The sequence below is a fragment of the Mytilus galloprovincialis genome, chromosome 4 (genome assembly GCF_965363235.1).
Source record: "Mytilus galloprovincialis chromosome 4, xbMytGall1.hap1.1, whole genome shotgun sequence".
NCBI classification, from domain to species: Eukaryota; Metazoa; Mollusca; class Bivalvia; order Mytilida; family Mytilidae; genus Mytilus; species Mytilus galloprovincialis.
Genome location: NC_134841.1, coordinates 20,565,225 through 20,589,520, shown reverse-complemented (window position 1 = coordinate 20,589,520; position 24,296 = coordinate 20,565,225). Strand labels below are relative to the sequence as shown.

The following is a 24,296-nucleotide window of genomic DNA, read 5'->3' as shown; positions in this document are numbered from 1 at the left end:
GATGGGAGTCAGATTGGCTTATGGCATTTCACCCTGATAAATGTACAAACCTTTCCATCTCTCAAAAGAAAAATAACTACCGGCATAATTACATCCTCCACAATCACATTCTCGAATCAGTTACATCAGCAAAATATCTAGGCATTACCTTACAATCAAATCTGAAGTGGAACAAACATATAGACAACATAGTATCAAATGGGAACAGATCACCTGGTTTTCTAAAAAGAAATTTAAAAATTACAAACACAGAAACAAAATCAAGAGCATACCAGGCACTAGTAAGACCCAAACTGGAATATAGTTGTAGTGTCTGGGGCCCCCATATGAAAGAACAACAGATACAATTAGAAAAGGTACAGAGACGCGCTGCTCGTTATGTACACAACAACTACGATTACACGAGCAGTGTCAGGCGCGTAGCAACCCGTACGCAAAAACGCAGTTGCGTACACATCGAAAATTTGACAAAAATAAAAATAAAAATATGGTAAGTCTAGTTAGAATAAAACTTAAGTAATAGAATTAATTATAAAGTGTTATAAAAATATGTTAATAGTCACTTTATAACTATATTTCGTTCGAGAAACTAGTTTTCTCTTTACATTTTCGGGACCAGCATCGTGATTGTGCTGCTGATGCAAACAATTAAAATAGCTGAGTCCTCGGGGTTTCAGAATAAAATAAGTGCGTCTACTATGCCTCCTTACCCTGAAATCTTTTCTGAAGATTTCAAAATGACTGATGAAATAAAACGTGATGTTCTATAAGGCAGCAACCATTTGATTTTCTGGGGGAGGCTATGGTTTTTTTTTGGAAATAAAAGTTTGTTTCCAGTTTTTGGAGAAAAAAATAATTTGTTTTTGATTCTGAGAAAAAAAAATGTTTGTTTCACCCCCAGCTGCCACTATATGTAATGCTAAAATTGAAAGAAAAAAATTGTTTTCGACTTGTTGAGAAAAAAATAGATTGTTGTTCGCCGCAGGCGAAAAAAAAAGTTTGTACAGAAAAAAAAACCATAGCCCCCCCCCCCCCCCCCCCCCCCCCCCCGAAAATCAAATGGTTGCTGCCTAAATAGGGTAATATTTTTACAACCTATTCGCCGGTTTTTTTTTTTTACGATGAACGTGTTTTTTACTTTTTTATTTTATGTTCGGTCGTGCAAGATGGGTGCCTCGTTCATTTAAGAATTGAATGCTTCTTTTTGTAAATTTATTGGGGTGTAAAAGCGTTGACCGAAGTACATTTTGTATGAAGCACGGAAGCGCTTCATTCTAATAATTACATTTTTTAGCTATGATCATGAAAACACGAATTTTAAATATTTTATTATTTAATTCACCTGTGCACTTTATTGTTGGAGCACGTGTTATCATGAATGAAAAGTTGTATTGAGCAATGCAACTGCTTACGGAATAACACGTGATGTGCAGTTAGCCAATCAGAATAAAATATTATAATGAAACATACATCTAATGTAATTATTTAATTATACGTGTCTCGAGATTAAAAGTGCTTATTCTCCATGTGCAAAATTTAAAGTGCTTGTTTTCCTTGCTTTGTTAAAATTAAACAATCGTTTTTGGAAGTTGATAAAAAGAACTCAGATTTAGTTTTGAAGCTTTTCCTTGTAGATTTTTGGACTTCAAAAGTATTTATATACAAATGTATAGTTAAAGGTTTCCAAACTATGATGTTATAAACAAGGATTTATACCCGGGAATCTTTAAAATGCTTAACATATAATATGCATGTATGTCGGTCTGGACGACAACGATAGAACACTCTTTCAGTACCATGAGACGACTAAAGAAATACAATGAAATCCATTCGTTTATCTGGGCTTGTTCTATTGAACATATACCACGAAAAACAAATTTCAACAGACACGGTTTTGGATAACTGGAAAGGGTCATTGACTTTCAAAACTAACTTTGAGAATTAAAAGCTAAAAGAAAGACTGCTTGTTCTCTTATAAAATAAAACAGAGAAATGTGATTCGATTTATTTATGTATTTTCTCAATAAAAAAAAATACCCTTTAAGGCTTAGAAATTTGGATTTTCTCAGTGAATGTATAGTGGGTTGAGACTGATTAGGTAGCAATTTAAATATATGGTGGTGGCACTATATATTTTAATTGTTACCTAATATATAAATAAGTTCTACCTACTACACATTAGAAGTTTTTTTTCTCTAAATTTTTAAGACTTCTTTCCCCGGCATTGCGTACACATCATTTTGGCCTAGCTACGCCCCTGAGTGTCACAAACATGCTAAATCAGTTGAAATGGCCACCACTTGCTGAGAGACGCTTAAAAACCAGACTTATTTTATTTTCCTGTCTTTTTTTTACTCTAAACTCCTGTCCTGGCCATTTTTTTTTTTCAAATTTCATCCTTTTTAATTGATTGTATATTAAATTTGTATTTACGGGGGCGTAGCTTACGTTGAGGCAACCGAGGCAGTTGCCTCAGTAAAAAAAATAAAATATTTTCCTTCACTGTATTTTCTTTTAAATGATTATTGCAGCAAACTGGCTACTAAACAATAATGTAACCACTTGGTATGTCTTGTTGGCGCGGTTATTGATTCATACCCTTTACGAATTATTCAAGACTTACGGGAACATTTGAATTAATTTTCCCTCCTCTATTTGGAAATACCTTTTACGGTAGTTATCTGTAATTCAAGTTTGTCAGAGTAAAAGGAAATCGACAACAGATTTATTTTGTCTTACCCCATAACAAGCGAAAACAGTGAGTAGAATAGATGAGGATCCAACTCACGAGTCACCCGATCAAATCACTTTACCATTGAATTAGGTCAATTAGTTAATTTTGTGTCAGAATAATTTCAAGTATATGAGGGCTTGAGGTTTTAAGAAATCAGAAAAATCGGCCCTGAAATTAATTTAAATTTAAAAGAATATGGATTTAAAATGGTGCTAAATTATAAAATAAGGAAAATCAAATCATGGGAGACAATGATTAAAAAATAAATATTTGATAATCCCATTCTAAGCATTCAAACCCTCATTTATAACCGTTGACATGTTCCCCTACGACTATGTTCATTGACTTTGGTACTAAACAAAACAAAATATGCATTTATATATTGTAGTGCACAGAAAATGTCTATATGTTGTGGTTCTCAAGTTTTATTCTCGCTATTTTAAATTCATAGTACGTTTTCACAAGCAGGGAATTTAAAATATTTAAAGGAATCACTAATTCCAGAGAAATTATTAATATGTCTGTTAGTTAATACATAATGTCAGTTTATATATATAAAAAAATCAACCAAGACTTCAGAATAAAGTAAATGTTAGTTATTCGCCGGTTGTCATGTTCATCGTGAATGAAAAAAAAAGTTAAAAATCATTCAATATGTAATTTCAAGACCTTCGAAGGAATACACCACTAAAACAAGTGTCGTGCTACACTTTACATGAAGCATATGTTTTTCTCCTAGTTTATCCTGAAATTCGTTTGTTCAATCCAGCTGTCATTTTGTGGTCAGATTATCTATAATTCGTTGATTCGTGACCTACGACCAAATAAATGATCACCACAAAACCGTTAGTACAAATAAGCCTTAATGTTTGCGTTTGTTTTTTTTATACCCCCGCTTTAAAAAAGGGGGGGTATACTGTTTTACCTCTGTCTGTCATTCCGTCCGTCAGTCAGTCCGTCCCATGAAACTTTCGTCACATTTTTCTCAGGAACTACACATCCACCCTTTCTGTAATTTGGTATCAACATTTATATATGTCAGCCACACCGTGTGATGCGTTTTCAGATTCGTCACTTGACAACTTCCTGTTTACCGAACACTTGTCTGATTTTACACATGATAGCCAAGTTGAAAATTTTCGTCACATTTTTCTCAGGAACTACAATACAAGGATTTCTGAAATTTGGTTTCAGGATTTATATAAGTCAGCTATACCGTGTGATGCGTTTTCAGATTCATCACTCGACTACTTCCTGTTTACCGAACACTTGTATGATTTTACACATGATAACCAAGTTAAAAATTCTCGTCACATTTTTCTCAGGAACTACAATACAAGGATTTCTGAAATTTGGTTTCAGGATTTTTATAAGTCAGCTATACCGTGTGATGCGTTTTCAGATTCATCACTCGACAACTTCCTGTTTACCGAACACTTGCATATTTTTACACTATTAATATTATCCACTTGCGGCGGGGTTATCATCAGTGAGCAGTAGCTCGCAGTTTCACTTGTTTTTTCTGTATTTCAACATTTTGTACAGGTTTCTTCTATCCACCGAGCAAGGTCATGATTTCTTGTGATATGACGTGTGAGGTACAGCCAATTATATTAGAGTGTACTACGGCTTGGAAATATATTGGGAGCCATTAGGCATTTGAGCTGGCTTTCTGCTGGGAACAGTATGTCAATATATATGTTCCTGCTTTCTGTAACTGCTAGCAAGTCAGGAAACTGACTTTTCATTGGTTGTCTAATGTGATACCTTCACGTATTATGTCATTTTTATAGCTTTACGTATAGATAGTAAGGCATATAATTAACATTAATATGATGAAATAACATTGAATAGCAACTATTTTTAACGATTTTTTCTTGTTCAAATTGTAAAAACCTCTATAGCCCCCCCCCCCCCCCCCTGACCCCCTGCCTCGGTATAAGCAGAAGGCAAGCTACGCTACTGATTTTTGATTGATCCGTTTAGGTTAATCTGAGACTACTATAACACTATGCTCCGGTCTCGGGGTTAATACATGTAAGTGATATACTACGTAAATTACTTTGAGATGACCCATATTGTAACACAATGTTCATGTACAAAGATTTTTGTCTTATGCTTTTGTATAAATAATTTGATGGCAAAATAAATACCGATTATAAAATTTGGAATTCTTGCCTTATCAGAACCTATTTGTCCTGAGATATTTGCTAATATCTAAATTTTTGTACTTGGTATATCTAGTCAACAAGGAAAATGGCTGACGGAAATCTGGAAACGGTGGAAAAAAGAATTTCCTTACTAGAAAATCTTGTGTTTGGGACTTCTGAAAAAGATGCCCTATATCCTAAAGTATGACTTCAAAAACTGTTTCATTCTATACGGTTAAGACAAGATATTGCTGAACATGATATGTAAATAAGCTGTGAACTTGGTGATAGACTTATAAATAAATAATTTGTTTTGACTTTTATCAAATCTTCTTCTTTGATCTGTTATTATAGAAGTTTAACTCAATAATGAGTACTCGATATGCCGAATCAAAAAGTCTTACATACTAAAGAAGTTAATTACTTCAATACTTGTTGGCAGAATTCTAGTCAAGCAACAAGCTCACATATTATGATATTATCAGATTATTCATACATCTCAGAATTATATAATATATTCATCCAGTTGCAGTATAGAAACAATATTAGGTCAATGTCATCAAAATATGAACCCCTTTTGTACTCAGCACAAAACTGGGAAAGGGCTTGGTAGAACCTCGCCCTTCCCCAGTTTCTCAGCCTCATACAAAAAAGTTTAAATTTGTCTGACATTGACCTAAATATTGTATATTTATACTGGCATCTATCTTGTATACACATAATTGCTATTTATTCCATTCCAGGAAAGTTCTAAAATTACAATGCTTTATTCATCCATGCACGGTCAGATTTAAATGAAGTGTTTTATTGCAGTAAGCAAATTTGTGTGCATGTTATATTTAGCTGCATGTTATCTCGTAAAAGGAGTAACTAAAGGGACCCCAACTAAAGCACTCAAAATACATGTATATCTGCGTGCACAGTATTGGCATGATGCAGCGGCGAATCCAGGGGGAGGGTTCCGGGGGTTGGAACCCTCCCTTTTTTTGGATGATCAATGCATTTGAATGGGGATATATAGTTAGCACCCCCCCCCTTTTTAAAATGTCTGGATCCGCCCCTGTGATGAGCTCCATTTTTATGCCCTACCTACGATAGTAAAGGTGCATTATGTTTTCTGGTCTTTTGAGTGCTTCCCTCTGTCCCGCTTCAGGTTAAATAAGTCTTTGGTCAAGGTAGTTTTTTATGAAGTTACAGTCCTATCAACATGAAATTTAGAACATGTTCCTCATGATATGATCTTTCTACTTGAAATGCCAAATTAGAAATTTGACCCCAATTTCATGGTCCACTGAAGTTAACATAGAAAATGATGGTGCGAGTGAGGCATCCATGTACTATGGACACATCTTGTTTACCATGCAATATACTGAATATAGATATTATCTGAATTAATTTTGTAATCATGTCCAAAACTGTTCAAACTTTAACCAAGCTAAAGTTGTAGATCAATTTAGTATTAAAAAAATCCTAAAGAACTTTCAATTTCTTTCATATTCATTTTGATTCCAATGGACAAGTTGGACAGCCAAACAAGAAATGATAAAGAAAATAAGGGCCACACCAATTCAATTTCTTGTTCTACAGATTTTTGGACTTCAAAAATTGGGGTGCTTATAGGTTTAAAAACATTATATATACAGGTAAGAATGTGAACTTTAAAATCAAGTGTTAATACCCTTTTATAATATTTATAAAAAAAAAACGGTGCGGGAAATGGACATAAATTGCAAATTTTTGAGGCAAAGCTTGAAAAGTACAGGTGAGCGATTATAAAAAAAAAATTAAACATATAATAACAGGTTTTGGCAATATTACATTTTATAACTTGATTTATCACTTGTACTTTGGCATTTCTTTAATTTATGAAATGTTTTTGCCCTGTTCGCCAATAAAAAATGAATATTTAGATGTGGTACATGAACATGTATTTGTGCCAATGAGACAATTCTCCATCAAAGTCATAATCAGTTTGGGAACAACCCCTCAATGTTATAATACCCCTTTACATATTTTTTTGTAAACACACTTTTAAGTACAAAAGGGCTCATATTTTCCCTTGAAAAAAATTGGTAGATTACATAGGGAATCACTGAAGCATGACCGAAGCAGGCCCCCTCTTAGGCAGTCAGTGGGCCCCCACTTATGAAAATTTCTGGATATGCCACTGATTCCTATGAACCACATCAACAACGATAACTACTGGACAATCTCCAGTAAACAACAGACATACACTGATTCCTATAAACCACATCAACAAACGATAACTACTGGACAATCTCGAGTAAGCAACAGACATACACTGATTCCTATGAACCACATCAACAAATCATAACTACTGAACAATCTCGAGTAAACAACAGACATACAATACATTTGCAGCTGAAGGCAATTTCTCCTTCAGAAGTTCTGCGTACGTTATTCTAACAACAAAAATCAGCATGATATTGACATGATTGATGGGGAATGTAAGTAAGGGGGAGGAAAACCAGTGTTCTGTTCTATACATTTTCCTCTATTATAAAAATATCGGAGCACTCTTACGTCTTGGGATATATAGGTGTAATGCTTAATCAAATATTTACACAGTGTGGTGGGGTGCTTATAGGTTTTTAAAAAAACATTATACAGGTAAGAATGTGAATTTTAAATCAAGTGTTAATACCTTTTTATTATATTTATAAAAAAACAAAACGGTGCAGGAAATGGACATGATTACATTTTCATTGATTTTAGGAGGCAGGAAGCGAGAATACTAAAAAAAAAAAAAAATCTGATTAGAAAAAAATAGGTGCGGGCGGGTCCGTCAAACAAGTACTTAAATTGGTGTGGCCTAATGGGTTTTAAATTAAAAATTCTGATTTCTTTTTTTTTTTTAAGCAGAATGAAAGGGTTTACATGTAGAATTAAGATTTGACCAAAATGACCAAGCTGATTATCTTCTTTAATATCATTATTATGCTCATATAATTAGTAGTTTATCATTCATTATGCACATTTATATATATATACATTTTATATTTTAATTTGACCTTTGGAAGAAACTGTTGTTTTTGACTATTAAAATTAAAAATAATAATAGATGGTCTGAATACATGTTATATATAGAAACATAGTTAGTGTAAACTGTATGTATTAAATGATTACAGATTTATATAGATTTACATTTTTTTCTAGCTAAAATATAATGCTTAATAATAAGGTCATCTTGACAGTTACAAAATGACATGTTTTATTTATGATGTATATTTTGAGCACATGAATGCTAGATGTTCTGCATGCTGCATGTTGTGATTGAATGTTTGTCTTTCTATTTTCCACAGGACTCAAAATCTAAAGACCAGGTAAATAATATAACAAGAAGTTACAAATTATAATCAAAATATCTGGTGGCTGGTGGCTGGTGAAATACCTTTAATGTATTGAGTCAAGCATATTTTATAATCTTGTTGAGTTATAACACATGTTCATGTACATAATCATTTGGTTTGGGTGAAAATTTAATATAATCATAGTTCAGTCTTTCCTACATGTATATTACATGTTATAAAGTAGTTATACCCTGATATAAACATGATAGAACATATATCATGTATATATCTGTGACAACAAATATAGGTGTATGCAAAAGTGAAAACAATAATTTATGATGGTTTGGTCAGTGGTGGTTGGTGAACTTAAATTATTAATTCTTAGATTCTGCCACAACATGTAGTGAGATATGATAATTTTCCATTAAAGAAACGTGAATTAACAAACTTTTAAACATACTTTTTAAACATTTTGAATAGTTTTATTTAAGAGTGAAAAAAAATGTATATGTACCACATTTTCAGAAAATTTCTGGTTTATTATTCATTGTACATTTTAAATATATATATATATATATAGATTCTACCACTGTATCAAGTGTGACATTATATTCATCCACTAGTGTGTAAGAATTAGAGAAATTTTTATCCTTTGATCTTTATTTTGCTTATACCATCTATTACTTTTAATTCTGATAAAAATGCTGAACAAACACAAACCTTACAGCTATCTATTCATGCAGTAAAAAAATGAATGAAGGGCCTCCTGGGTATCAGCAACCCAAAGATAAAATTTCATATCATTCTTTATAAGGTCCTTAAATTGAGCTTAAAGAAAAAGGAATTTTTATATGACCGCAAAGTCGTATAATGGTATGTTGTCGTCGTCCGAAGACGCATTTAGTTTCCGGACAATAACTTTTGTTATGTGAATGGATTTCTATAAAATTTTAATAGAAGGTTCAATACCACTGAAGGAAGGTTGGATTGATTTTGGGTGGTTACAGTCCCTATAGTTTAGGAATAAGGGGCCAAAAAAGGGCCCTAATAAGCATTTTTCTTGGTTTTTGCAAACTAACTTTAGTTTAAGTAAATAGAAGTCTATGAAATTTAAACACAAGGTTAATGACAACAGTAGAAAGGTTAGGATTGATTTTAGAGTTTTGGTCCAAACAGTTATGGAATTAGGGGCCCTAAAAGGGTTTCAAATAAGCATTTTTCTTGGTTTTCACACAATAACTTGAGTATAAGTGTATAGAAATCTTTGAAATTTTAAGACAAGGTTTATGATCGTGTATTTAGATTCTTAATATTTGGTCACGTTTTCAAATTGGTCTACATTAAGGTCCAAAGGGTCCAAAATTAAATTTAGTTTGATTTTAACTAAAATTGAATTCATGGGGTTCTTTGATACAATGTATGCTGAATCTAACACGTATTTTGATTTTGGATATTGGACAGTAATAGGTAAATGTCCAATTTAAAAGTTTTAAAGTTTAAATTCTTAGACCACATTCGTTCTGTGTCAGAAACCTATGTTGTGTCAACTATTTAATCACAATCCAAATTCAGAGCTGTATCAAGCTTGAATGTTGTGTCCATACTTGCCCCAACTGTTCAGGGTTCAACTTCTGTGGTCGTATAAAGCTGCTCCTTGTGGAGCACCTGGTTATCAGTTATTATATATTTGAGGGAAAAACTGCCTCTTTATGTTTGTAAAATAGCTAATACTGTGCATTCATACATTTACTTGGTACCAATTTTTGGTGGATTAAGGAAACTTGCATGTTACAGTGTTAGTGGATATTTAATTTCAGGGTTTTGCTGAAGTCTGCATACCATCATATATATATATTGGTATCTAACAAATAATAATGAAGCCACAGTAGTTCATTTATAATCATGTTACAATTGAAAAGTCCATGTACTATAATGAACTTGGTATTGTATTGATTTTAACTTATAATTTATTCACTATAGATGTATAGATACCACAACAATAAATGTTATATATTTGTTTGAACCGGTAGAAAACCACATACCACATATAATATATATGATATTAAAACAAGTATGGTATGTTCATAAAAGGATGATAAATATACAAACAGATGACATGTAGCTATTACTAATAAACTTAATTAAACTGTCGTTTAAGTGGTTAAACATATATTTTAATGTCATTAGCAATTAGAACATGCTTTGTTGAAATATATGTGTTAATGAAATCAAAAATTATGTTTTGTCAATTAAGCAAGGGTTAAAAATGTTGCCCTGTAATTTTTTCTCAGCATGATGAGGACTGATCATACATCAAAAATTTTCTCAACATAATTCCTACTTACATGTAAGGCTAAAGCTTTTTTTTTAAAGAAATTTACCGTCAACCAATATAGAACATAATATTAATTATTATAATGTGAAATTTTTAGCCAAATTATAGTTTTGACCCAGAATTGTTGGTCCCTGAATATAGAAATGTGATATTGTGAGTAGTGTATGGTGTCCTATAAACACCTATTCTTGTATTATGTTGATATGCAATTTGTGATGGACTAGCCTATATATATTCCAATTTGTTTTGTTGTTGTTGTTTTTTTTTTTTTATCAAGTTATGATTTTGAAAGCATTTAAATCTCCACTTGTTCTAAGTTTGGGGACCATATTGCTTTACATGCTTTATGTGCTTGATTTTTTTAAAAACAACAGAATCTTTAGAATAAACATTAGCATGTGTCTAATAAGACTGATTATATAATTTTTTTGATATTTCAGTGTATACACAGTCTACTTAATGCTCATGCTGAAGTAAAGAAAGCAACAGTAGGAAAGAAGGCCATTCCTAAAGTCTACAATAGATGTAAGATGTAGGAAATACTAGTACATGTAGTAATATTGGTTTTGAAAGACTGCTATGTATACCTGGTTTATATTGCAAACATATCATTTTAAATTTTGACTTGCAATTCAGAGGTTGCTACCTACTGATTATACATATAATAATGTTAAAACCTTTTTTTTTTTTTAATATGGCATAGAAAAATCAGGATATATTTATTTAACATTTCTCTAAACCAGATTTTGTCTATCTTAGTTCAGTTATATTAAAGATGAGTTCTATGTCAACATATAGTTACCTACATGACATATGATGGCGGTGATAACTCATAAGGTATTGATGAGAATGTAATCAAACTTTATAAACAAACAAAAATTGAGAGAAAAAATGAAAATCTCCATCTGAAAACCATCCTCTGATAAGAGAGACAATTTTCTGAAATAAATCTTAGAATATTAGTTAAACATTGGTTGGTTAATAACCCAATTTACAATTCAACTAAAAAGGTTATTTAATTAATCAATTCAGTTATGAATGTGATTGAAGAAATATTATAAGCATAAATAATTTATCACAAAAAACATTAAGTGGACTACATGGCAAACTTCCTTTAGGATTTTTTTTCAATTATGCAGTTTCATTCTTTAGTAGATAATTATTTTGTAGTTTCATACATAGTATGAATACCACATCTTCTTGTATCTATTGTAGTTCAAACTGTAGGTGAAATATATATGTATTGAAAAGTGAAAATGATATATCTAAAATGACATACTGTATTGTTGCAAAATGAACCACAAAATGACACCCAGAATCTTTGCAAATTGATGCATAAAATGGCATGTTATTGATTCAAAGTGATACACAAAATGACACACAAAATTTTTGCAAAATGACACATACTTATAGATTATCGTTGATCATCTCAATGAGATTGATTTTCTCGCTTGAGCCGGTACAGCTTATCACTATTTTACCTCTAATGATGTTGTCAATTTCATGTCAATTTCATTAGCAACACCACCTGCCTCCTTAGTTTCTAGCGATAATTTTCCATCTCAAGCAAGTAGCATGATATGAAAAAATATCACAAAAAAATATCAAAGGAAAAATGCACAAATAAAATAGCGATAAAATGCCATACCACATTGTTGCATTTATAATCATACAATAGGACATTTTTAAACTATTAGATGTTTTCATTTTAGTGACAGAATTGAGAAAGTATTTAGATCCAGGTTACACAGATGAAATGACCTTGTCGAATGAAGCTATTACAGATATTATATTAGCTGGTAGGATTAGTTTTAAAAGTTCAATGAAATTATGAAACAAACTTGACCATGTCTTTTTAAGGGACGACATCAAAAGATCGATGTAGGATAAAAAACTTAAATCAAATAGTTTGGGGGTGGGGGGTCAACATTGCTGCAAGTTTTGTTAATCTAAAATCGATTTTACATATATCCCTATTGGTCAATCAATTTTTCCCAAATTAAGTTAAGAGGGGGGTGTGGGGGTCAGTGAAAAAACTATGTGAATTAAGTTTTTTATCCTTCATTGATCTTTTGATGTCGTCCCTAATTTAATCATTGAAAAAATTTACAAAACTAAACATGTTTACAAATACACTTATGATATAATGTTAACTTGTAATATTAGTAAAAGTATGGATTACACACAGCCTAGTACAAGCATTAATTATCTATCTTTTAGCAGTGAGGCTCAGATTGATGTCCAGTCTCGATGTCTGGTCTCTAATCCACTTTTCATTGAATCTGACATCATAGTCCCAAATTAAGATCCAACATTCTTTTTTTATAGTATTTTATCCTCTATATTTTGTCCCTTTGTGTACAATTTTTCATTTCATTTGTGTTTATGAATTTATCTTTTTTACTGACTGGGCCCTATAAATCCTGATTTTCAATTTTTGAACTATTTGTTATTGATTTAGAAAGTCAGAGTTCAACGACTTGTTGGGGTCAGGTGATGTGTTCTTATACTATGTGATTATTTTTTTAAAATATCAAATAAAACAATGTCTGCTCTATGGTCGGGTTGTTGTCTCTTTGACACATTCCCCACTTCCATTCTCAATTTAATTCATATCATATCATATTATTCAATGTTATATGTACTCATTCTAAAGTGTTATGTTATAATTGCAAACGCATATGAGGTGCAGTACACCAAATTATAGAATGTCATATCCCGTTTCATACAAAAAAGGGATGAACAAAATATTTACTTGTTTTTGACAGTTGTAGGAAATAAACCTTGCATTTCATTGCAGAAAATATGTCTGTGTCTGACATTCATATATATCTTGGGTGTGTAAAAACACAGTTCTGTTTCTATTTGCTGTTTCTTTAAAAAAAATATAAAATTCAAGTAGCATCATGCTATGGTTATTATACTATAAAATAAATAATAAATAAAGGAAATGAAATTAAAAATCATAGCTTGTCAACAGGAAAAAAGGGGTAACAAGGCAATTGGTTTACTTCTGATGTGGTTATTATCTTATATGCAGTGAAATGTTATGTGAAGTTTATACTGTAGTACTGGACAGGATAAAACTTAACTCATGCTAAGTATTTCTTAGCAGTGATTAATTCTGTAAGTTGTTTTGAAAAATGCCAATTTAACAGAGACTAAAGTAATCTATATGAAAATCAATGGTGGTATTTTATATATAAAGTAACAATAGTTCATATGCCCCATTTATGGGCAATATTTTTTTCTGGTATGTGCGTCTGTTCGTTCGTTTGCCTGTCCATTTGTCTGTCTTCCCGCTTCAGGTTAAAGTTTTTGGTCATGGTAGTTTTTGATCAACTTGAAACTTATTACACATTTTCCTTATTATCTTTTTAATTTTAATTTCAAATTAAAGTTTTAACCAAAATTTCACGGTCCACTGAACATAGAAGGTGATAGGGCAATTTGGGCATCCGTGTACTACGGACACATTCTTGTTTTATAACAGCTATGATCATATTATTTCAGAGGAAGATTTTCTGAATCAGCAAGCAAACAGATTGGAACAGATGGAAGGATTAAAAGAAATTTTAGACAGTGCTCATATAAAGGGTGAGTTAAACATATGGAGTCTTTATGTTTAACAAATTGCTTGTTCAGTTAATATCTCACTTTTTGCATGATGACCAAAATCTTTGTTCTGAATATTGTGGAAAGATTTTCTATTTAACCCAAAGGTGTCAAACCACTAATTAAAAGTTCCTATCAGATCAACCAAATTTTGTAAATTTGACAGCTTTCTAAATATTTAACCTTAAGTTTAACTGCATAGAAACCAGGTATATCCTGAATTGTACATGTATCAGCTTTCTACATGCCAATTTTCAACATACATTTAAAGCCTTCTAAGAACAAAACTGACCTTTGAATAGAGGACTTCCCACAATAACCCCTGGTTTTCTGGAAATCTTAAATTATACTATGGAACGCATTAATCCTCAATTCTTGATGCTAACTCATAGACAAGTAAATATTGGCTCAAAATGGTCTAAATATATTTTTCTTTCACAAAAAGTTTCATTTCTGCAAATTTGTTGATTAGTTTAAATAAGCACGGACATCAAAAGCACTATTTTGTGTCAGAGTAGGTCTACTTTTACATACAATCTAAATTGGAGGGAGTAATTGGTGGTGTGACACCTAAAACATCCGACTATCCAAATTTTTTATTGTAATACTCAACCATGTTAACCTTTTTTCAGGCATGCCATCACATTCATCAAAACTGCAAGAACTGAGTAAAATCCAGATTGACCAACAGGTAGGTTTAGAGAATGGTAACATTTCTTATTTATGGTCAGGAATTCTTCATTCCAGTATAAAAAGAAACAGGATTAGATAAACACACTAGTCAGGTAGTTTTTCAAAAGACTGCTAAATTGTTTTATCAAACAAGCCCTCAGGACATTACATTTGTTTACCACTGAATTACAGGTTCCAGATCACTAAAATAAGCTTTCATAGATTTAAAAAAAAATTACAGACACTAAAAACATCACTGAAAAATCAAGAACAGTATCTATGTTATAAAAAATGAGGAGATATGGTATAATTGTCAATGAGACAACTATCCACAAAAGTTAAAATGAAGTGGATACAACAATTGTAGACCACTACAATGACTTCACAGTTCAGTTAGCAAGCAAGCAAACCAAAGATATTACCTTTACCTACACACTCAATGCATTCTGCTGTAAATATATCCATGTTGTGAGTATTGAATGATAAACTGCTTTACATTACATATTGATAGTAGATTGTGTTGTATTTTACATTACAGGACCAGACAGGACTATTTACAGATGATGTGAGAGGTCTGCTAGAGAATTATAATACTATTGTATCCTTTATAAACATCTTGTTACTAGAAAAATTACAAAAATTACCAGGCTTGTAAATTTGTATGCCAGACAAGTATTTATGTCTACAAAATACTCAACCCTGATGCTCAGATAAAAAAGTTAAAAGGTTGATTAAAGTACAATGTTGAAATGCACCAACGGTTTTGTCAAATCCATGTGGAGCTTAGGTCATTTTAACTTGAGATAAAAAATCATAAGTATTTTGTACAACTCAAAGTTTTGTAAAAAGTTAGTCACAGACTGACAAATATAATGCAGGACTTAAAAAGTTGTTAATTATACAACATAATGTGCTGCTTTGACATTTAAGCTTTTGATTGTTTTTTTGGCAAGTTAGAAAGTGTGTCTGACTTAATCCTGATTATGATTTTATGTCAGATGTGTTGACTTTTCTTACAATGTGTATTAATTGGATGCAGCCTCCATTAAACTTCAGCAGCAGTGGCATTTCCAGAAATAATAGTATGAAGGTTACCAGGATCAGAAGACACATTTTAGCTGACCTGTTCTCAAACTTGTGGTTGTCTTTGTTGTCTTTGATTATGACATCCAAATTTTACAGGAACCTGTGTGATGTCCAGTAATGCAAAAAAAAAAAAACAGCGATAAGGTGTATTGTTTCACGGAAAAGACATATTCTAGAAAAAGTCAAAATAAAAAAAAAAATGTATAATCAACTGAAAACAGCAAGAAATTTTTTGTACAAATAAATTAAACTTTCATTGAACCTTAAAACTTACACCAGGTGTCCAAGTAAAGATTTGAATCTAAAAGCTCTGGATTCTACATCAATTATATTACCAAGTGATCAAAACTAATTACCTTGTTGTTTTTTGTCCCATACAATTCACTTTAATTTATTCTTTAATTTGATTTTGTTTTTTTGTGTTTTAAAGCCACTTTTAAGCACCACTTCCATGCTATTTCATGGCAGCTAGTTTTTATTGGTTGCGTAAGCCAGAGAGCCTGGATTAACTGTTTACACTTACTGCCATGTCTAGAAGGTAACTTCAAACTTACAATCAATAAAGAATTTCCCTTAACTAGCACTTAGGTGTCATTAGTTTCCAAACAACTTATACAATGGGACCAGATGGTTACTAAAGTAGAGAAGGCCAAACAGAAATCATAGGAGGACTGAATCTCACAGATACATTTAATCGTGCAATATTTATAATATAATTTATCATGCATATTTTGACATTATTGTGGAAAAGGAATAATTGGGTTGTACATGTGCTAACAATAAAGGAATAAAGCTATTTGTAGTCTCTTGTAACTAGTATTATGCCCCCAGAAACTTGAGTTTCAATGGCTTATTTGGAAAGAAATTTATACAGATTAAAGATTTAAAGAACAGGCAGAAATCTTACAATGTGCTGTCAATAGGTCAAAGGTTCATATTAAAAAAAGAAGATGTGGTATGATTGCCAATGAGACAACTCTCCACTAAAGACCAAAATGACACAGAAATTAACAACTATAGGTCACTGTACGGCTTTCAACAATGAACAAAGCCCATACTGCATAGCCGGCTATAAAAGGCCTGAAATGACAATGTAAAACAATTCAAATGAGAAAACTAACGGCCTTATTTATGTACAAAAAATAAATGAAAAACAAATATGTAACACATAAACAAATGACAACCACTGAGTTATAGGCTCCTGACGTGGGACAGGCACATACATACATTATAACTAAACAAGGACAAAAAAATGATGAAATGATTTTTAGCATCTAAGCTAGTTTTTTAAGCAATAAGATATAAATGTTATCAGTCAACAAATGTACAGTTCTAGAGGATTTTGCATTGTCAGCTTTTTTAAAGGCCGCAAAAACTTTTGCGGTCGTATATTGGTATCCCGTCGTCCTCTTCCAATCTGGATTCTGGACAATAACTTAAGTATAAGTAAATAGAAATCTGTAATTTAAACACAAGGTTTATAACCACAAAAAGAAGGTTGGTATTGATTTTTGGGGTTATGGTCCTAACAGCTTAGGAATGAGGGGTCAAAAGTTTTTAGACAATAACTTGTGGAACGGTGTATGAATCTCTCTGAAATTATAACACAAGTTTCCATACCACAAAGGGATGGTTCGGATTGGTTTTGGGGGGAATGGCTAAAACCATTTAGGAATAAGAGGGGAAACAAGGGTCTGCTGGTTAATGAACAATTTAAAAGCAGTGTAAGGGATAAATGTTGTATTACCTCCCTTACACTGCTTTTAAATTATGTATAAAGAAATGTTGAATTGTCTTGAGATGATTACCTGTCAATTTTTTTTAGAAGTTTTTAAGAAAGGGTGGGGGGGGTAAAAAAAGAAATGGTTGGGTGGAGTGCAATTTTTTTCATTTCGGGTTTCTGAAATTTCTTCAAATTTTCTTTTTGCCAAAAAAAGGGGGGATTCTGTTTTTCGGGGGAAGAAGGTCATAACGCAACAGCATAGTGCATTGCACACAAGGTAAAAAGGGGGGTAATTTTTTTTTTTTTTTAAAGGGGAGGGGATGAATTCGCAACAGCATAGTGTATTGCACAAAAAGCAAAAAAAAAATGAATATAAAATCAAATTATATAATCAATTTTTCCTAGTTCTTTGACCACAGTTATTCTGTGTCAGAAACCTATTATGTCTCATATATTTAATTACAATCCAAATTCAGACCTGTATCAAGCGCGAATATTGTGTCCATTTTTGCCCAAACTGTTCAGGGTTGGACCTCTGCGGTCGTATCAATCTGCACTCAGCGAAGCATTTTATTGTATAAATTAATTACATTTTGAACCATAATTATGTTTCACTTGTACAGTGCATGGTTTAATAATGCCTAATCAATAATGTTTACTGGGCATTAGGTGAAAGGTCAAGGTTGCAGCAGCTATTAATATGCTGAAATTGAACAAAACTCTGGTTCTCGGATTTGTTCTTTTAGACCATTTATTCAGTTTGTCCAAACCTGGTTTAGAAAAGATCCCTATTGTATTTGAGTTATTAGGTTGAAAGGTCAATGTCACAACAGCTATTGATTCATGATATTTAAGAATAGTTTTTGTTTCAGAATGATATCTTTTGAACCATATGACCAAACCCCGAAAATGTCATTACATTTCAATTAAGTTCAATTTATTTTCTGTCAAACTATTAATAAAAGATTCGTTTTCATTTTCATTTCTGGTGATTAATTTAAGAAATTGATTTTGTTTGAATGTTATTTCAATTATTCATAGCCACGACTGTTTAATATAATTTTAATGAACCAAAAAAGCTGCAGACATTGGGTTTATTCCAACATTGTCTTATTGTTACAGTATTGTTTTGATGATAAAAATAGACTCGATGATACTACTTTTTAAAAACATTTCTTAGCTTCTGTACTGAATGTTTGGATCTTTTATATTAGAAGATCATTGGAAATATGAAAACTTGAGGTAACATTTGATTGGAATAGATTTTGAATATGGTTAATCAAATGACTAAGACTTTTGAATAAGGGAATTCGCTGATTGTGGTTACATTGATTTAATTGTTTCATGTTCTAAGAGCCAGATATTCTGAATCCACTTTGATGGGTGCAAAAGTCAAAAAGAGGTCCTTCTGATGCATAGTTGACAATTTGGCCCTGGTGATCGAATGACAGGTACCTGTTTGTTTCTGCCATGCAAAAAGAGTCAAACGATAACAAATTTTAACTAAATCATTTAGTTTTGTAGGTTTTAGAGATGAAGTTGCCTTTACCTTCATTTTGAACTGAAGACAATTGTGTCATTTTTATACGACCGCAAAAATAAAAAAAAAAGTGTTCGTATATTGGTATAAGTTGGTCGTCTTCGTCAGCGTCGTCCGAAGACGGATGATAACTTTAGTATTAGTGAATAGAAATCAATAATATTTAAAAAAGTAAGGTTTATAACCACTAAAGGAAGGTTGGGATTGATTTTGGAGGGTTTGGTTCCAATAGTTAAGGGAAAAGGGGTAAACAAGTATTTTTTTCTAGTTTCGAGTTTCGAGACAATAACTTGTTTGTAAGTCTATGGATCTTTCTGTAATTGTACATAAGTTTCCATTTTAAAAAAGGAAGGTTGGGATTGATTTTGGGCCAAACTGTTTAGGAATTAGGGGCCAAAAGCGATGATTTTCTAATACTTTTATTAAATTGCTTTTTTCTTGACCAATTTCAATGGGTTTTATTCTTGAATTCTTGGGATTCTTAAATATGCTGGATCTAACCGTGTATTAAGTTTTTGAAATTTGGTTCTCGTTTTTAAATTGGTCCACATGAGGTCCAAATGGTCCAAAATTAAACTTTGTTTGAATTTATCAAAAATTGAATTATTAAGAATCTTTGTTATGCCGAATCTTATCGTGTATTTAGATTTTTAATTTTGGGACCGGTTTTCAAGTTGGTCTACATTATGGTCCAAAATAAAACTTTAAGTTTGATTTTAACAAAAATTTAATTATTTGGGTTAATTGATATGCTGAAATTAAACATGTATTTAGATTTTTGGTTATGGGCCCAGTTTTCAAGTTGGTCCAAATGGGGGTCCAAAATTTAACTTTGTTTGATTTCAACAAAAATTAAATGTATGGGGTTCTTTGGTATGCTAAATCTAACCATGTTTTTAGATTTTTTATTTTTGGGCCCTGTTATGGTCCACATTGAGGTCAAAAGGGTCCAAAATTAAACTTTGTTTGATTTCATCAAAAATTGAATTCTTGGGATTCTTTGATATTCTGAATCAGTCCATCGCCATGTATTTAGATTTTGGATAGTGGACCACAATAGGTAAATTTATAATTTTTTTAAGTTTATTAGACCACATTCATTCTGTGTCAGAAACCTATGTTGTGTCAACTTTTTAATCACAATTCAAATTCAGAGCATTATCAAGCTTGAATGTTATGTCATAATACTTGCCCCCAACTGTTCAGGGTTCGACCTCTGCGGTAGTATAAATCTGCGCCCTGTGGAGCATCTGGTATCTTATTTTCTAATGGTAGATTTTATAACATGATATTAATATTTGTAAGTCAAAGGTTACATCGGAAACAAATACTTTGGTAAACACATATCCCAACACCCAGAAAATTTCCACACGAGGTACCAGATGGTGCTTATTTCCGTTTTTCGGCAGTTTAAGTTGTACTGAATCATATAATTAATGAGAGGAACATGAAATAACTTGTTGAAACTTCTGTAAAATCGCCTAAATTGATACTTTAGTCTGGGAGAACTTAATTATCTATTAGTTGTAATTGACTTTTACCTATTGCTTTCAGAAACTGTGATTACTCTAATGACAGTGTTTGTGTCTATTGTTTTTATCTTGGTTGTTTTTGTGCTTCGTACCGATCTATTGTGTTTAGCCATTTGATTTGCAGCTGATTATTACAGTTTGGTGTTTCACCACTGTCACATGATAGGGAAAGGGTTAACATGTTTGACCTCGCAACATTTTCAATGTCCTGAGTCAGGAGCCTGTAATTCAGTGCTTGTTGTTGTTTCTTGTCTGTCGTATTTGTTTTCGTTCATTGAGACGTTAGATTTCTCTTTTGATTTTTTTTCTAAATTAACATTCACTATAAACATCACCGTAGAAATGAGGATGTAGTCTCCCGTTTATAATTCTACAGGACAGCAACACTTCCACACCATACGTTTGTATCTAAGTAAGAATTGTTTAAACAACCCTAATGGCACATAATTGCTTACATCAACTTCATATGAAATCTGGGGGATATTTTTCTCATTGGCAATCATTACACATCTCTTTATCTTCATAATGAATAAAATCACGGCATAGAAAAAAAAACATATTATCACTAGGATGTCAAGACAATATTCCCTTCCAGGCTTTGTTGACAGAATAATTTCTTTAAAAGCTATTGACCTTTTGTAGCAGACATTCACACACATCTCTGACATATCTGCTATAAACAACTGTCAAAGTCTCGTACAGTAATAATGCCGTAGAATAAAATGTCGTACTAAGTCTATTACTTTTGTTATATTTATTAATTTCAGAGTTCTAAATACGTTATTTATCACTGAACTAGTATATATTTGTCTAGGGGCCAGCTGAAGGACGCCTCCGGGTGCGGGAATTTTTCGCTACATTGAAGACCTGTTGATGACCTTCTGCTGTTGTTTTTTTCTATGGTCGGGTTGTTGTCTCTTTGGCACATTCCCCATTTCCATTCTCAATTTTATTTATGTCAAATTTTGAAACAAAATAAGCAAGGTCCCTACTTTTGTCATACATAAAACAGTCGCAAAAGATATTTATATCTTACTTATCATATTAAAATTAAATCTTTCATTCTGTTGTTTTAGGTTTGTAATCCAACTGAGCAGAGTGAAAGATTTGATTTTGATCAAGACTGGTATCTATACAAACAGAAATGATAATGGCCAGAGACAATACTTTAAGTAAAGATAAATTGCTGACTACAAAATCTAACTGAGCGAACTTCGTGTTTAATTTTCCAGATAATTTGATCACAAAATGGCATAATCGTCTTCAAACTCAACGCCGTTTTGATATTTGGAAGCGTATTCGCTACATGAATTCCATGTAAAATCAAGAAAACAAATCTAAACATAAAATAAATTTAAATAATATTCAAGTTTCCATGGCACACGGTTTGTTGATGTCGGAAAAAACTCCGACAGATCTCCGACAGATAACACTGAAATACCAAACTGTTTTAAGGCTTTCTCGTCGTAATATTAAGTATCTTGGGATGACCTGTTTTACGGCTTTCTATCAGTGGTACAATTCAGTATCTTGGTATAACCAGTATTATGGCTTTTTAGTCCTAGTATTCAGTATCTTGGTATAACCTGTATTATGTCTTTTTAGTCGTAGTATTCAGTATCTTGGTATAACCTGTATTATGGCTTTTTAGTCGTAGTATTCAGTATCTTGGTATAACCTGTATTGTGTCTTTTTAGTCGTAGTATTCAGTATCTGGGTATAACCTGTATTATGACTTTTTAGTCGTAGTATTCAGTATCTTGGTATAACCTGTATTATGTCTTTTTATCCGTAGTATTCAGTATCTTGGTATAACCTGTATTATGTCTTTTAGTCGTAGTATTCAGTATCTGGGTATAACCTGTATTATGACTTTTTAGTCGTAGTATTCAGTATCTTGGTATAACCTGTATTATGTCTTTTAGTCGTAGTATTCAGTATCTTGGTATAACCTGTATTATGACTTTTTAGTCGTAGTATTCAGTATCTTGGTATAACCTGTATTATGTCTTTTTATCCGTAGTATTCAGTATCTTGGTATAACCTGTATTATGTCTTTTAGTCGTAGTATTCAGTATCTGGGTATAACCTGTATTATGACTTTTTAGTCGTAGTATTCAGTATCTTGGTATAACCTGTATTATGTCTTTTTATCCGTAGTATTCAGTATTTTGGTATAACCTGTATTATGTCTTTTTATACGCAGTATCCAGTAACTAGGTATAACATGTTTTATGGCTTTTTAGCCGTAGTATTCAGTATGTTGGTATAACCTGTATTATGTCTTTTAGTCGTAGTATTCAGTATCTTGGTATAACCTGTATTATGACTTTTTATACGCAGTATTCAGTAACTAGGTATAACATGTTTTATGGCTTTTTAGCCGTAGTATTCAGTATGTTGGTATAACCTGTATTATGTCTTTTAGTCGTAGTATTCAGTATCTTGGTATAACCTGTATTATGACTTTTTAGTCGTAGTATTCAGTATCTTGGTATAACCTGTATTATGGATTTTTAGCCGTAGTATTCAGTATCTTGGTATAACCTGTATTATGTCTTTTTATACGCAGTATTCAGTATCTTGGTATAACCTGTATTATGTCTTTTAGTCGTAGTATTCAGTATCTGGGTATAACCTGTATTATGACTTTTTAGTCGTAGTATTCAGTATCTTGGTATAACCTGTATTATGGATTTTTAGCCGTAGTATTCAGTATCTTGGTATAACCTGTATTATGTCTTTTTATACGCAGTATTCAGTATCTTGGTATAACCTGTATTATGTCTTTTTATACGCAGTATTCAGTATCTTGGTATAACCTGTATTATGTCTTTTTAGTCGTAGTATTCAGTATCTGGGTATAACCTGTATTATGACTTTTTAGTCGTAGTATTCAGTATCTTGGTATAACCTGTATTATGTCTTTTTATCCGTAGTATTCAGTATCTTGGTATAACCTGTATTATGTCTTTTAGTCGTAGTATTCAGTATCTGGGTATAACCTGTATTATGACTTTTTACTTGTAGTATTCAGTATCTTGGTATAACCTGTATTATGTCTTTTAGTCGTAGTATTCAGTATCTTGGTATAACCTGTATTATGACTTTTTAGTCGTAGTATTCAGTATCTTGGTATAACCTGTATTATGTCTTTTTATCCGTAGTATTCAGTATCTTGGTATAACCTGTATTATGTCTTTTAGTCGTAGTATTCAGTATCTGGGTATAACCTGTATTATGACTTTTTAGTCGTAGTATTCAGTATCTTGGTATAACCTGTATTATGTCTTTTTATCCGTAGTATTCAGTATTTTGGTATAACCTGTATTATGTCTTTTTATACGCAGTATTCAGTAACTAGGTATAACATGTTTTATGGCTTTTTAGCCGTAGTATTCAGTATGTTGGTATAACCTGTATTATGTCTTTTAGTCGTAGTATTCAGTATCTTGGTATAACCTGTATTATGACTTTTTATACGCAGTATTCAGTAACTAGGTATAACATGTTTTATGGCTTTTTAGCCGTAGTATTCAGTATGTTGGTATAACCTGTATTATGTCTTTTAGTCGTAGTATTCAGTATCTTGGTATAA

General features: G+C 32.0%; 1 protein-coding gene across 2 annotated transcripts; it reads left to right on the top strand.

Moving 5' to 3' along the window:
* The first annotated feature begins 4,953 nt into the window (after nt 1-4,953).
* LOC143071592 (dynactin subunit 3-like) lies at nt 4,954-16,699 on the top strand. 2 transcript variants are annotated; one of them, XM_076245999.1, is made up of 8 exons: nt 4,954-5,086; nt 8,208-8,228; nt 10,971-11,055; nt 12,243-12,329; nt 14,044-14,127; nt 14,778-14,836; nt 15,356-15,415; nt 16,492-16,699. In XM_076245999.1, exons 1-8 carry the CDS (start codon nt 4,991-4,993, stop codon nt 16,567-16,569), a joined length of 570 nt encoding a protein of 189 aa, XP_076102114.1. In that variant the 5' UTR covers nt 4,954-4,990; the 3' UTR covers nt 16,570-16,699. The 2 variants fall into 2 exon arrangements, with proteins under 2 accessions (XP_076102114.1, XP_076102115.1); XM_076246000.1 differs by lacking the exon at nt 8,208-8,228.
* The last annotated feature ends 7,597 nt before the right edge of the window (nt 16,700-24,296 follow it).

Coding starts and splice junctions, on each gene's coding strand:
- LOC143071592 (XM_076245999.1), top strand. CDS start 4,991: ATGGCTGACGGAAATCTGGAAACGGTGGAAAAAAGAATTTCCTTACTA. Junction 8,229..10,970: donor ACTCAAAATCTAAAGACCAG/GTAAATAATATA, acceptor TTGATATTTCAG/TGTATACACAGTCTACTTAA. Junction 12,330..14,043: donor TACAGATATTATATTAGCTG/GTAGGATTAGTT, acceptor ATATTATTTCAG/AGGAAGATTTTCTGAATCAG.